This window comes from Alnus glutinosa, chromosome 14 (genome assembly GCF_958979055.1).
Source record: "Alnus glutinosa chromosome 14, dhAlnGlut1.1, whole genome shotgun sequence".
Lineage (NCBI taxonomy): Eukaryota > Viridiplantae > Streptophyta > Magnoliopsida > Fagales > Betulaceae > Alnus > Alnus glutinosa.
Genome location: NC_084899.1, coordinates 18906378 through 18919676, shown reverse-complemented (window position 1 = coordinate 18919676; position 13299 = coordinate 18906378). Strand labels below are relative to the sequence as shown.

Sequence of the window (13299 nt, the reverse complement as noted above, 5' to 3'; positions counted from 1 at the left end):
GACGCTAATGGCCTTTTAAATAAATAAATAAATAAATATATATATATATATATATATATATATATATATATTAATTTTTAGGGTATTAGCGTCGACAGGGTCAACGCTAATGGTCTATCATCAGCGTCGACTCATGGTATATGTGGTATAGGTTTTAGCGTTGGCCGCATATAGCATTAGCGTTGACATATGTCTATCATTAGCGTCAACCTTTGAGTTGACGCTGATGATCGGCTGATGAGCATCAGTGTCGGGCTTTTAGCGTCAATTTATTAGCGTTCAAAAGTCGACACTAATACTCATTAGCGTCGACTTTTTTGTATTGAGAACTGCTGAGATGATGAGCTCTTTCTCATTCAATTTTTCAGACTATGGCAATAAGTTGTAGGCAAATGACAACTCATGTTTAGTAAGGTCTCGGTTGGCTACTATCTCGATCCCCCTCTTCTTTTTCATTTTTTCAAAAAAAATTAATTAATTTCTTTTCAAAACTATTAGCAAACATTTTTTCTTCACTTTTCTCTTATGAAAATTTCACCATATTTTTTTACTTTATATCACATCAGTCACTTCTTATTACCATTCAAACAAAAAAATCACAACAAAACTCTTTACCAAGCGACCCCAAGTATTTTATATAAAAGTTTTCTACTTCGAAAAAAAATTATAGCTAGGTTTTCGTTTTTATGTTGGCGTTGTTGAACACAACATTAAACGTAAGTTAAGTTGGCATTTACTTGGGAAAAAAAAAAAAAAAACTTTGGCGCAACAGTAACCAAAACGAGTCACTTAACAAATAAACGCAGCGTTTCTGCATTTGTACTTATGTTAAGTCAAGCTTTATAAAATGTATCGTTTGGTCAAATATTAACTAAATTGAACCAACTACGTCACCGTCGTCTTCCTTCTTCTTTATTATTAAATCTCTAAAACTCTCAAACAAACAATGAAGCAAGAAATTAAAATACATAAATGTACTGAATCCCGCCTCTCTTGAAAAATGTATGCCGGCATTGACAATGGCCCTAGATGAGTGGTGGAGGGTAGACAACCAAAGCATCCGGGGGACTTCTGTAGAGGGTTACAAAAAATTGGGGGGGTTTTTCCCTCCGCCCCTACTCTACAATATATAGTGATTGACCATGCGGTTTTTGCCAACATTTGTTGTTGTCTTTTTTTTTTAAAAAAAAAAAAATCAATTTATGAACTATTACCTTAATTTTTAATCACATGTATTGACTCAATATTACCTTGATACTATGCTTTTCTGTAACTGTTTCTTATTTCTTCCAAAAATTCAGATTTTATATATATATATATATATATATATATATATATATATATATATATTATTTATCTCAGTATACAGAATTTGTTTGAGTATTGGAGACTATGATGTTAAACTTAAGGTATCACATGCATGATGTGAGGTTCATGAATCAGGATAAGGCACATCCTGTGCACATATTTTCTATTTAAGACATAAATGAATAGAGGAATCAGGATAATTTGCACAATACTAAGTTTTCTGTGTCCCCATGGGTATATTTATGTTCGATCACCATGCAATGTGGAGTTCTGTTGTTAGAGTTCTTATCGTTGACATTTCCAAGAACTTGGTTAATAGGAGTAAGAAGGCCTAAAGCTTTTGTTCTCACTTTTGATTTTGTCTTGGGATTGAAAGAAGTATCAAAATTTGTTCAAGTATAGCAGGAAGTCTAGAATGAAGCCCAATTAAGTTGTGTGTTGAAATTATTTAAGTGGCTTTAAGTTTGGCACAAAATTCTTTTAGAAGTTTTATATTGAGCTTGAAATGGGGCAATTTTTAACACTGATTTGGGGCTTTCGGTATGTATATTCTTCTCATTTCTCTCCCAATTCTTTTCTTTTCTCCTTTTTCTCTCACTCTTAGGAGAACATCTTGGAATATTCTGATATAAGGTATCGAGAGAGAGAGAGAGGAGATCGTAGAAGATGACGATTGCCCACTACCCCCAATTGGCAATTGGCAAAAATGCCTTTGAACTTTTCTTCCAAGTTTCGGCAGCTTGTAAACCCCCCTCTGTTTTACCAGTTCAGGAGAGGGTTTCTTTTTATTCAATTCAGGAGAGCTAGGGAAAAGAGAAACTACAACATAAGAAATAAAATAAAGGATGAACAACTTAAATAAAGTCTCAAAACAATTAGAAATAAAATCTCAAAACAACTAAAAATGAGTTCAATAAAACCTACAACTATTAAAAATCTGTCAAATAATTAAATTACTCAGGCCAATGGGAGAACTTAAGCCTCTTCTAGAAGCAATCTCTAAAAACAGAACTATTTATACAGTTTAGCAAGCGAGAAGACACTTCATAGCAAGAGAAGAAGTACCGAAGAAGATTGAATCGAAGCGTTAGAAGAAAAGCGTCACTACGGTGTTTGAAAAGTGCAATACTCGAGAGAGCTTGGTGGACATCAAAATGGGAACTGCAACCAGATATGAGGTTCTCCGAAATAAAAAATAAGGTACCAGTTTTGAAGATCTAGTGAGGAAGAAGATGGGGGAAGTCAACGATCTGTCGCGTGAACCATTGTTAAATAATCACTTGCCACAAAAACTTAAACTGATAGGAATAGGTAAATTTAATTATTTAATATTCTCCTTCACATGTGGGCTCAAACTTCTTTTTAATAGGTGAGGCTCAACACGCGAAATATTTTAATTGAAATGTAGGTGAATTGCAGAGTCAAGATTCGAACTTATAACATCTGATTGTGATACCATGTTAAATCACCCTTTTACCAAAACCTGAAGCTAATAGGAAAATCGAGGTAAATTAAATTATTTCATCAATCTTTAACAACCATAAATTGACAAAGGAGGAGGCTGCGCGTGTTGAAAATGCATACATTGGAATGGACAAAGTTAATGGGAGTAGTGGACTCCAGTGGTGCTGAAGCAGACGAAGTCGACTGATCCCAGTTGGAGCGAAGGGGTGGAACATGGTTTGGAAAAAAGGGAGAAAGAGGAGGAGGTGGAAGGGAGGAGTACGTAGAGCTCCTCCGTCCTCCGATCCCCAGTTGGCGTTGAGCAAGCTAGGGAAGATAAGGAAAAAGGGAAAGACACTCGCAGGAAGGGGAGAGAGAGAGAGAGATGAGGCTCTCCAGAAAAAAAAGCCAAACTTCACACAAAGCGAGGGGGACTTCTGGCTCAATTTGAGCGTAGCAGATCGAGTACAAACAAAAAACAATCCTCAAATTGAGTTCTATAAAACCAAGGTTCAATTATTCAGCAACAGCAAGCCTCGATCTCTTGCGTAAAAAGAGTAAATTGTAGCTTATGAGTTGTGATAAGTGAATGCAGCATACAATTAGCAAATACAAGTTAACTACAAATCCAGGCATTGCACATAGTACGGGCACAAAAGTTTAGACAAGAAAAAAGACTTGTTTTCATTTGCATAGGCGATAAGAAGGAATTGCAAGTAGATGCTGGGCTCTTGGAGTTGTGACACCAAACTCCTCAGTCATATCCAACTCATTTGGCAGCATGTTATCAGGAAGTTCCCAATCAAAGCAATGGACTAGTTGTGCCACCACTAGCCGAACCACAGTTAGGCCCAATTGCATCCCCGGGCAGCCTCTTCTACCGGACCCAAATGGGATAAGTTGGAAGTCACGTCCCCGGACATCAATATCACTCCCAACAAATCTCTCTGGGAAGAACTTCTCTGCATCACTCCAAACACTTGGGTCTCGCCCAATTGCCCATATGTTTATTATCACTTTAGACTTCTGGGGTATGTGGAAACCATTGACAGTACAATCCTCCATGGCCTCATGAGGTAGCAACAACGGTGCTACTGGATGTAGCCTGAAGTTTTCCTTCAAAACCATGTCCAAGTACTCCAAGCTATCCAAGTCCGATTCCTCCACCATCCTCTCCAAGCCCACCACATCTTTCAGCTCTTTTTGAACTTTCTTCATTACCGGCGGATGCTTCATTAGTTCTGACATTGCCCACTCAATTACCGTTGCTGATGTGTCCATTGAGGCTGCAAGCATGTCCTGCAAAAAGAATGATTGTCAGAAAAATTAGTACTCTATTTGAAACAATTCAAGTAGTATGAATAATTACCAAAATTATGGCTTTGATATTGGAGCGTTCAATACGGTACTCAGATTCTTCAGATCCCATGAAGCTCAACATGACATCGACGAAGTCCTTGGTCTTATTTCCGTCCTTGGATTGGACATGCTCATCGATGATCTTCTCAAAAAAGTCATCAAAGATCTTACTAACAGCCTTCATTCGTCGTGTCAGCCCTTGCAGGTCAAGGGGCGCAAGGCAAGGAATATAATCACCAAGGTTGGGAGCTGCTAGCAGCTGCATGCCTTCGTGGATTACAGCCTTAAATCCCTTCTCATCAAGATCCTTGTCCATGTACTTCTTCCCAAACACCAGACGGCAACTCATATCTGCACTGAGAGATGAAACCTTGGCACTCAGATCAACAGCAACACAATCACGGGCACCCTCTCGAATAAACTCTATCAATAGGTCAAGCTCTTCTTTTCTCATGGATTTGAAAGAATTGATTTTATGGTTGCTAAGCAATTCGAGAGTGCACATCTTACGTATGTTGCGCCAATAAGAGCCATATGGAGACATGGTCAAGTTCTTTTGCTCATAAGAGATGTACTTTGAGGCCTCAAGAGGTGGTCTACTAGCAAACACGAGGTCGTGTGCTTTAAGGAACTGCTCAGCAGCCTGAGGCGATGAGACAACGATGCCAGGCACCAAGCCTAAGCGCAAGTACATGATGGGGCCATGTTTTTTGGCAAGTCGATGGAGATCGCGATGAGGTAATTCCCCTAACATGTGAAGGTTCCCGAAGATAGGGAACCCTCTTGGACCAGGTGGTAATTTCTTCTTGTTGCTACTGCTTTTCCATGCCCATTCTCGCAAGAGAAAAGCAAGCGTCACCAGTACGGCAATGGTCCATGTCCAAGCCATGGTGGGCATGTTTCATCCAGATTCTGGCAGGCTCAGCTGCAACAAGAGAAAACACCCGTCACAGAGAGTTTTTCTTTGTAAAATTATGGATAATTGACTTGTGTGTACCCGTCAGAGAACGATCGTCAAGGGGGGTTGGCTGAGACAAAACGAGTACCCACTTGACGGAATTTTCCTTACGGCAAAGGGTGCCACACAAATGACACAATTTAGGAATGAGAAATTCTTGTACAAGCATTCTTTCTTTGACTAGTGAGTAGTTAGTCCCTCACTAGCATACAATTTAGAAATGAGAAATTCTTGTACAAGCACTCTTTCTTTGACTAGTGAGTAGTGAGTAGCGAGTAGTGAGTCCCACACTGCTAGTGAGCCTTTTTGTCAAACGTAAAAGCTTTTCTAATCACTTCAGAAATATAAATTAATTTGAACGTGAATCTGACTCACTTGGTGCTCAATCAGTCATCTACACAGCAATCATGGATCGGAGCCAAAATTTTGCCTCAAATCAATGGAGACAAAAATTCATTAAAATATTAAAAATATATAATTAACAAAATAAATAAATAATTCAATAAAATTTATATTTTTTTCATACCTAACGTTAATTTATTTAGTTGTCTTCGACGAGTCTTCAAAATCTTAACTAACTACAATTATATATATTTTATACAATTCAAATATGTAACAAAATTTATATATATTTATAAACAATTAATTTAATTTAGAAATCTAAATATAAAATCTTAGATAGACATTTTTACTTTTTAGTAATAATTTTTTTTAAAAAAAAAACATTAGTATAACACGAAACAGAAATTGTAAAAAAATAATGAAAAAAAGAGGCCAATTTCTTCTCTGTTCTGGGCCATCTTTTTACTATATTTAAATTGTTGATCATAGGGGTAGGCGTCTGTTCGGTAGGCAGTTAAGCCGGTTAAGTCGGTTCGGTAAAGTCAATTTTGTCGGTAGGCGGTCGATGTCGGTTTGGTTGCAATCGATATGCAGTAATCTGATAATTTGCCCACAAAACGTTAGGTAGGCAATTAGGTCGGTTCGATTAAGTCAACTTTGTCGTTAGAGTCGGTAGACGGTTGATGTCAATTCGGTTGCGATTCTGAAGCGGTCGGTAGATGGTAGTCAAATAATTTGCCCACCCCTAGTTGATCCCTTTCAAAAAGAAAATTTTGGCTGACCATGAGGGGAATGGGAATTCATAGTTTGATCGCTAAGTTTTTTTTTTTTTTTTAAGTACATTGAGAAAAAAAAAAAAGAAGAGAACAAGCTAAGGAACATAGAAGGAAGAGAGGGAATTTTTTCCAATACATGGAGGAAAAGAATTAGATAAATGAGAAATGATGGAAATGTAGCCGGAATAAATTCTGGTTGCGGCCCAATTTATCACATGATGGGCATAGAAATAAAAATTTTGGTAACTATTGCACCAAATAATTTCTATGCAAAATTGTGGCTTTGGATTAAATTCACACTTTTTTCAATTAAGCACCTACTATCCTGCTGCTAGAAATCGTGGTTTTTTTCCACGATTTTAGAAATTGCTATTTTAAATCGCAATCCCCAAATGCCCCACGATTTGCGATTTCCTTTAAAATCGCAGATTATTTCTGCTAATAAGCAGTCCCAAACGGGCACTTAGTATACAAGGTAAGTCTAGGATATTTGGCTTGTGCATTGTTTGCCCTGAGGGTATGTAGCTTAATGGGCAGTGTATTATGTAAGGCAAGTCTAGGATATGTGACTTCTAGCACTTGCGTGTTGTTTGCCCTATGAGTATGTAGCTTCATGTGCGGTGTATTATGCAAGGCAAGTCTAGGGTATGTGGCTTCTAGCACTTGTGTGTTGTTTGCCCTGCGGGTATGTAGCTTCACGGGAGGTGTATTATTCAAGGCAAGTCTAGGGTATGTGGCTTCTAGCACTTGTGTGTTGTTTGCCCTGCGAGTATGTAGCTTCACGGGCGATGTATATTGTCATTCTGATATTCTATACGTGAGTCTAGAGTAGTTGCTTCTAGCTACAGTGTTGGTAATTTCAGAGTAGGAATTAAAGACAATCTACAGGAGTAACTTATATGCAATGATGTGTTGGCGTGTGGACATAATGATTTGAGAGTGATGTTGAACCTTGTATATGTGTACGTATGTTTGTGTGCTTTGTTTACTCCAGTGAATACTATACTGTTGAGGCCTCAGTAATTTATTACTGAGGTGATGAACTTATACTTTCACCTGTACGGTTGTGGTTAACCCCACTACCGTACAGATACTGATGCTTTGGCTGCAGGTTTAGCGGATATAGAGGATGACCCCATAGCTTTGTATTTGGGGTACTGCGACTGAGGCATATTGCTGGAGTCGTAGCTGCGTGGACTTGGACGTCCACCTTTTGGTAGTTTTGATTATGGCTTGTGTTGCTTGTGACACTTGTATTTATGAGCCAGTCATTTGATATGTATTTAATAACTATGTAGAAGCTTTAAACAAATAGATATATTAATGGCTCTTTTGTTGTGATTAAGTGTTGCTTATAGATGTATCTTCCGCTATGTTGATAATGTTATTATGTGTTATTTGTTGTGTAGATGTAACTCTGATTATCAGGTATATGATATGGAATGTGTACTGTATGTTGGCTGAGCGACATGTAGTCATGTCACTGTGATGACTCATTTTATGTTAAAAAAAAAAAAAAAAAAAAAAACAGATCGTCACAGACTGAGCATACACGTTCTCTCCACACTTGGCAATCACCCGAAATTATTATTATTTTTTATCCATGTAGACCTGTAGCCGTGCACAAAATTAGGACACCTTTCCTTCCGTAACTGCCACATGTACACCGATCGAATCAACGTGTGATTCATTCCAAAATAGACCAAATGAAGACAAGTTTCTAAGAGGCGCCAGTGTGCATTATTTCTAAACCTAAAATAGCTGTGCAACAACATCATTCTATATTTTCCATAACAAGTAGCACGTTTTCGGCTTGCACGTGGTCTGCTATATATTTTTCCTTAGGACGTGGAGGAGGCGCCGAAAACCCTAGGGATTTGTGGCTATCTATATGCTTCTTTTCTTTTGATGTAGAATGTGGGGGGCTGAGGCAAAAAGCCCCTCTTTGTACATAACGGCAATTGGGTTCTTTTACTTTTATTTTCCTGCAACTTTTTTTCTTTGTAAGTCTTTTATTTTTATGTTCTTAATAAAAGTTAGCATTTTGTTTTTAGTCATGAGAGACTAATTTTTCAACTAAGGTTGAAGATGAAGTTTTGCCATTAATTAGATTTTGTATTTTCTTGTTTTATTCGTATAATTCGAATGTATGTTTATTTCCATTCAATTAAAGGATTAAAACTCTTTTAATTGATTGTTTCGATTAATATATGTGCAAACGTTGGATATTCAATGTGTTTCATCCAACAGATACATTGAATTTTTTGATTTAATTTGGACATTCATTGTGATTTGTTAATCAAATGGATATATTGGATGGTTTTAAATTAAATTGGATATTCTTAGTGATTTGTAGAAAGGATGGATTTATTGAATCTTTCAATATGTAATTTTATGAAAATTAGAACATGCATATAATGTATGAACAAACATGAGAATATGTGCTTTGATTTGGCAAGGTGGAAAATAAAACCTTAGTGTTTTTTATTGATTGTTTTTATTCTATTTTATTTTAACTTATTATTTTGCATAAAAACCCCAAAAATTCAGCACTAGGTTAAAATATGATTAATTTAAATAGAAATTGATTTTTGCAACGCAATTCCCTTTGGATTCAACCTCGCACTTGTACACACTATATTGCAAATGATTCGTGCGCTTGTGAGTAATTTAAAACTCACAACAATGAGCCTCTTAAAAAAAAAGAAAAAAAAAGAAAGAAAAAGAGAAGCAAAAACGCGAGGGGGACTTCTGGCTCAATTTGAGTGTAGCAGATCGAGTACGAACAGAAAACAATCCTCAAATTGAGTTCTATAAAACCAAGGTTCAATTATTCAGCAACAGCAAGCCTCTCTTCATTGCGTAAAGAAAGTAAAATCTAGGCTTATGAGTTGTGATAAGTGAATGCAGCATACAATTAGCAAATACAAGTTAACTACAAATCCAGGCATTGTACATAGTACGGGCACAAAAGTTTAGACAAGAAAAAAGACTTGTTTTCATTTGCATAGGCGATAAGTAGGAATTGCAAGTAGATGCTTGGCTCTTGGTGTTACGAGACCAAACTCCTCAGTCATATCCAACTCATTTGGCAGCATGTTATCAGGAAGTTCCCAATCAAAGCAATGGACTAGTTGTGCTACCACTAGCCGAACCACAGTTAGACCCAACTGCATCCCCGGGCAGCGTCTTCTACCGGACCCAAATGGGATAAGTTGGAAGTCACGTCCCCGGACATCAATATCACTCCCAACAAATCTCTCTGGGAAGAACTTCTCTGCATCACTCCAAACACTTGGGTCTCGCCCAATTGCCCATATGTTTATTATCACTTTAGACTTCTGGGGTATGTGGAAACCATTGACAGTACAATCTACCATGGCCTCATGAGGTAGCAACAACGGTCCTATTGGATGTAGCCTGAAGGTTTCCTTCAAAACCATGTCCAAGTACTCCAAGCTATCCAAGTCCGATTCCTCCACTATCCTCTCCAAGCCCACCACATCTTTCAGCTCTTTTTGAACTTTCTTCATTACCGGCGGATGCTTCAATAGTTCTGACAGTGCCCATTCAATTACCGTTGCTGATGTGTCCATTGAGCCTCCAAGCATGTCCTACAAAAAGAATGATTGTCAGAAAATTTAATTTTCTAATTGAAACAGTTCAAGTAGTATGAATAATTACCAAAATTATGGCTTTGATATTGGAGCGTTCAATACGGTACTCAGATTCTTCAGATCCCATGAAGCTCAACATGACATCAACGAAGTCCTTGCTCTTATTTTCGTCCTTGGATTGGACATGCTCATCGATGATCTTCTCAAAAAAGTCATCAATGATCTTACTAACAGCCTTCATTCGTCGTGTCAGCCCCTGCAGGTCAAGGGGCGCAAGGCAAGGAATATAATCACCAAGGTTGGGAGCTGCTCCCAGCTGCATTATTTCATGGATTACAGCCTTGAATCCTCTCTCATCAAGATCCTTGTCCATGTACTTCTTCCCAAACACCATACGGCAACTCATATCTGTGCTGAGAGATGAAGCCTTGGCACTCAGATCAACAGCAGCACAATCACGGGCAGCCTCTCGAATAAACTCTATCAATAGGCCAAGCTCTTCGTTTCTCATGGATTTGAAAGAATTGATTTTATGGTTGCTAAGCAATTCGAGAGTGCACATCTTACGTATGTTGCGCCAATAAGAGCCATATGGAGACATGGACAAGTTCTTTTGCTCATAAGAGATGTACTTTGAGGCCTCAAGAGGTGGTCTACTTGCAAACACGAGGTCGTGTGCTTTTAGGAACTGCTCAGCAGCCTGAGGCGATGAAACAACGATGCCAGGCACCATGCCTAAGCGCAAGTACATGATGGGGCCATGTTTTTGGGCAAGTCGATGGAGATCGCGATGAGGTAATTCCCCTAACATGTGAAGGTTCCCAAAGATAGGGAACCCTCTTGGACCAGGAGGTAATTTCTTCTTGTTGCTACTTCTTTTCCATGCCCATTCTCGCAGGAGAAAAGCAAGCGTCACCAGTGCGGCAATGGTCCATGTCCAAGCCATGGCGGTCATGTTTCACCCAGATGCAGGCAGGTTCAGCTAAACAAGAGAAAACTCCCGTCACAGAGTTTCTTTTCTTTCTTTCTTTGTAAAATTATGGATAAGTATGACCTGTGTGTACCCTTCAGAGAACGATCGTCATTCGTCAAGGGGGATTGGCTGGCTGAGACAAGACGAGTACCCACTTCATGGAATTTTCCTTCCGGTAAAAGATGCCACTGCCACACAATTTAGAAATGAGAAATTCTTGCATTATCTCTTTGATTAGTGACTAACACCGTAACACGTGCAGTGAGTAGTGAGTCCCACACTGCTACTGAGCCTTTTTCGTAAAACGTAAAAGCTTCTCTAATCACTTAAGAAATAAAGAAATGATACTTACACTCAATCTTCACAACACACGCACAACAGGATGAAGTGTAAAGGTGCATTTATTTTATTTTATTTTTTCCTCTTTTCTTTTTTGTTTTGGTTGAAAACCGGTTGGAGGGGAAATTAAATTTCATTTCCCCTCCAACGCAGCCCCTCTCTCTCTCACTCTCTCTCTCTCTGCAACGTCCGTACAGGGAGCCATCCAGTCGTCCCCTAGCCGGCGCCGCTTCACCGGAATACTCCTCCTCTGTCGAAACCGCCACCTGCAACTCCTCTCTCTCTCTCTCTCTCTCAAACTTCCGTACGAAATTGCCGTTGCCCCTGCTCGCTTTCTCACCGGTCTTCCCCTTTCCGGTGCCTCTTTACCGGCGTTCGGTCTCCTCTGTCCAAAACCGCCGCCCCTCTCTCTCTCTCTCACTCCCGCTCGCTCACTGGTTGTGACCGACACTCTTGGCGGTCGGCTTCTCTCTCGGTTGTCGGCCACTGTGACGTCCCACATCGCCTGGGAATGAGGATGTGCTTATATGTATAAATGCACCCTATATGATACAACGCGTTTTAAAGCCGTGATGACAATGAACCTATCAGAACTCTGCAGTTAAGCGAGCCGCTGCTAGAGCAATCGTAGGATGGGTGACCTCCTGGGAAGTCTGGTATGGGGAGCCAAAAGCGGACAGTATTGTGTCATTGGGGGTGGATCGTTACAAATGGTATCAGAGCCATTGCCCAGCCTGAGATGGTGGGAGCGTGCACAAGCCCAAGAGGGTTGCCGGCGGGCACTCGCTGGGATGCCAAGAATGGGGTGATCCCATGAGGGTCGCCAGCGAGGACGCTGGGTCCCAAGGGGGGGTGATTGTGACGTCCCACATCGCCTGGGAATGAGGATGTGCTTATATGTATAAATGCACCCTATATGACACAACGCGTTTTAAAGCCGTGATGGCAATGAACCTATCAGAACTCTGCAGTTAAGAGAGCCGCTGCGAGAGCAATCCCAGGATGGGTGACCTCCTGGGAAGTCTGGTATTGGGAGCCAAAAGCGGACAGTATTGTGTCATTGGGGCTGGATCGTTACAGCCACCCTCCACCGGCATTCCGTCTCCGGCATATTTGGCGGCCGGATCTGTCTCTGGCGACGCTAAAAAAGGTACTGTCCAGCGACGCTCTCTCTCTCTCTCTCTCTTTCTCTCTCTCTGTTTCCCTGTTGAGCTAACATTTTTATTTTATGGGTATAATGTTTCTCCATGTTTCTGGAGCAGGCTTGGGCTGGAAAACCTTCCATCTAGAACTATGGGGTCGGCATCTCTAACGGTAGGCTCATTTTCCACACAGGTTTTCCATTTATCTTTTATACTGTACAAGTTTGTGAGATGTGCATTTTATAGTCACTTTACCCAAATGTCTAATAATGCAATGATTTTGTGAAGGAGCAATTTTGTGGTTTGTAGTTTCCCATATATTTAATTAGGGATTCATGTGCAAGCCCTTACTACCATTTACTAAATTGTTCTTGAGGTTTTTTATCACTTGAAACAAATACAATGTCTTTACTCTTTAGATAGGATTTGTAAATGACATTAGCAAAAGGAAAAAAAGTTTATGGGTACTCCAATTTTCCTTTCTTTTGATTTGAGATGGTCGTTTGTAAGGTTTGAGAAATATAAATTTTTAGATGAATGAGCTATTTTTGGATTTGTCCTAAGGGCACATGTTGGCAGGGCCCTAATTGTGTTCAATATGAGCATGAAAATTATGAAAGTCTTATTAGATACTCTGCATTTTTTTGTTTATAGATGAGGTAAGGACTAAGAGGTAAAGTTTATTGGAGATGTAGCTCTTGATCAAGTATGCAAGGCAGGATGTTCTTTTACCAATCTTGATATGTTTTTTAAGGTAGTTCTTCAGTGACTCTCTTTCTCTCTCTGAAATTATTGTTTAAAATTATTGAATCATATTGTCGAATTTTTTTGTCGGTTCTGATTCGGTTTGATGGGGAAATAAATTCGGTCTTCTGTTTGTTGTTGGATGAGGTTAGTGATTTTCCTGGTTCTGATTGTTGGAAGGTGTTGGTGATTTTGCTTGGTTCTGATTTGGTTCTGTGGTCTTCTGTTGTTCTGCGTATTGCTTAAGGGACTCCTCCACTAGTAAGTTGACTGTGAAGAGTTTTTTGTGTGATGCTTG

At 39.4% G+C, this 13299-nt stretch overlaps 2 protein-coding genes across 3 annotated transcripts; both read right to left on the bottom strand.

Annotated features, from left to right (window-relative positions):
* Nucleotides 1–3300: 3300 nt before the first annotated feature.
* Nucleotides 3301–5245, bottom strand: LOC133857954 (cytochrome P450 71AU50-like). 2 transcript variants are annotated; one of them, XM_062293345.1, is made up of 3 exons: nt 5108–5245; nt 4121–5035; nt 3301–4050 (listed from the first exon to the last, which is right to left on the bottom strand). In XM_062293345.1, exons 2-3 carry the CDS (start codon nt 5006–5008, stop codon nt 3436–3438), a joined length of 1503 nt encoding a protein of 500 aa, XP_062149329.1. In that variant the 5' UTR covers nt 5009–5035; nt 5108–5245; the 3' UTR covers nt 3301–3435. The 2 variants fall into 2 exon arrangements, with proteins under 2 accessions (XP_062149329.1, XP_062149328.1); XM_062293344.1 differs by having other exon boundaries at nt 4121–5213.
* Nucleotides 5246–8970: 3725 nt separating this feature from the next.
* Nucleotides 8971–10891, bottom strand: LOC133857724 (cytochrome P450 71AU50-like). The gene is made up of 2 exons (XM_062293052.1): nt 9871–10891; nt 8971–9800 (listed from the first exon to the last, which is right to left on the bottom strand). Exons 1-2 carry the CDS (start codon nt 10756–10758, stop codon nt 9186–9188), a joined length of 1503 nt encoding a protein of 500 aa, XP_062149036.1. The 5' UTR covers nt 10759–10891; the 3' UTR covers nt 8971–9185.
* Nucleotides 10892–13299: the final 2408 nt, after the last annotated feature.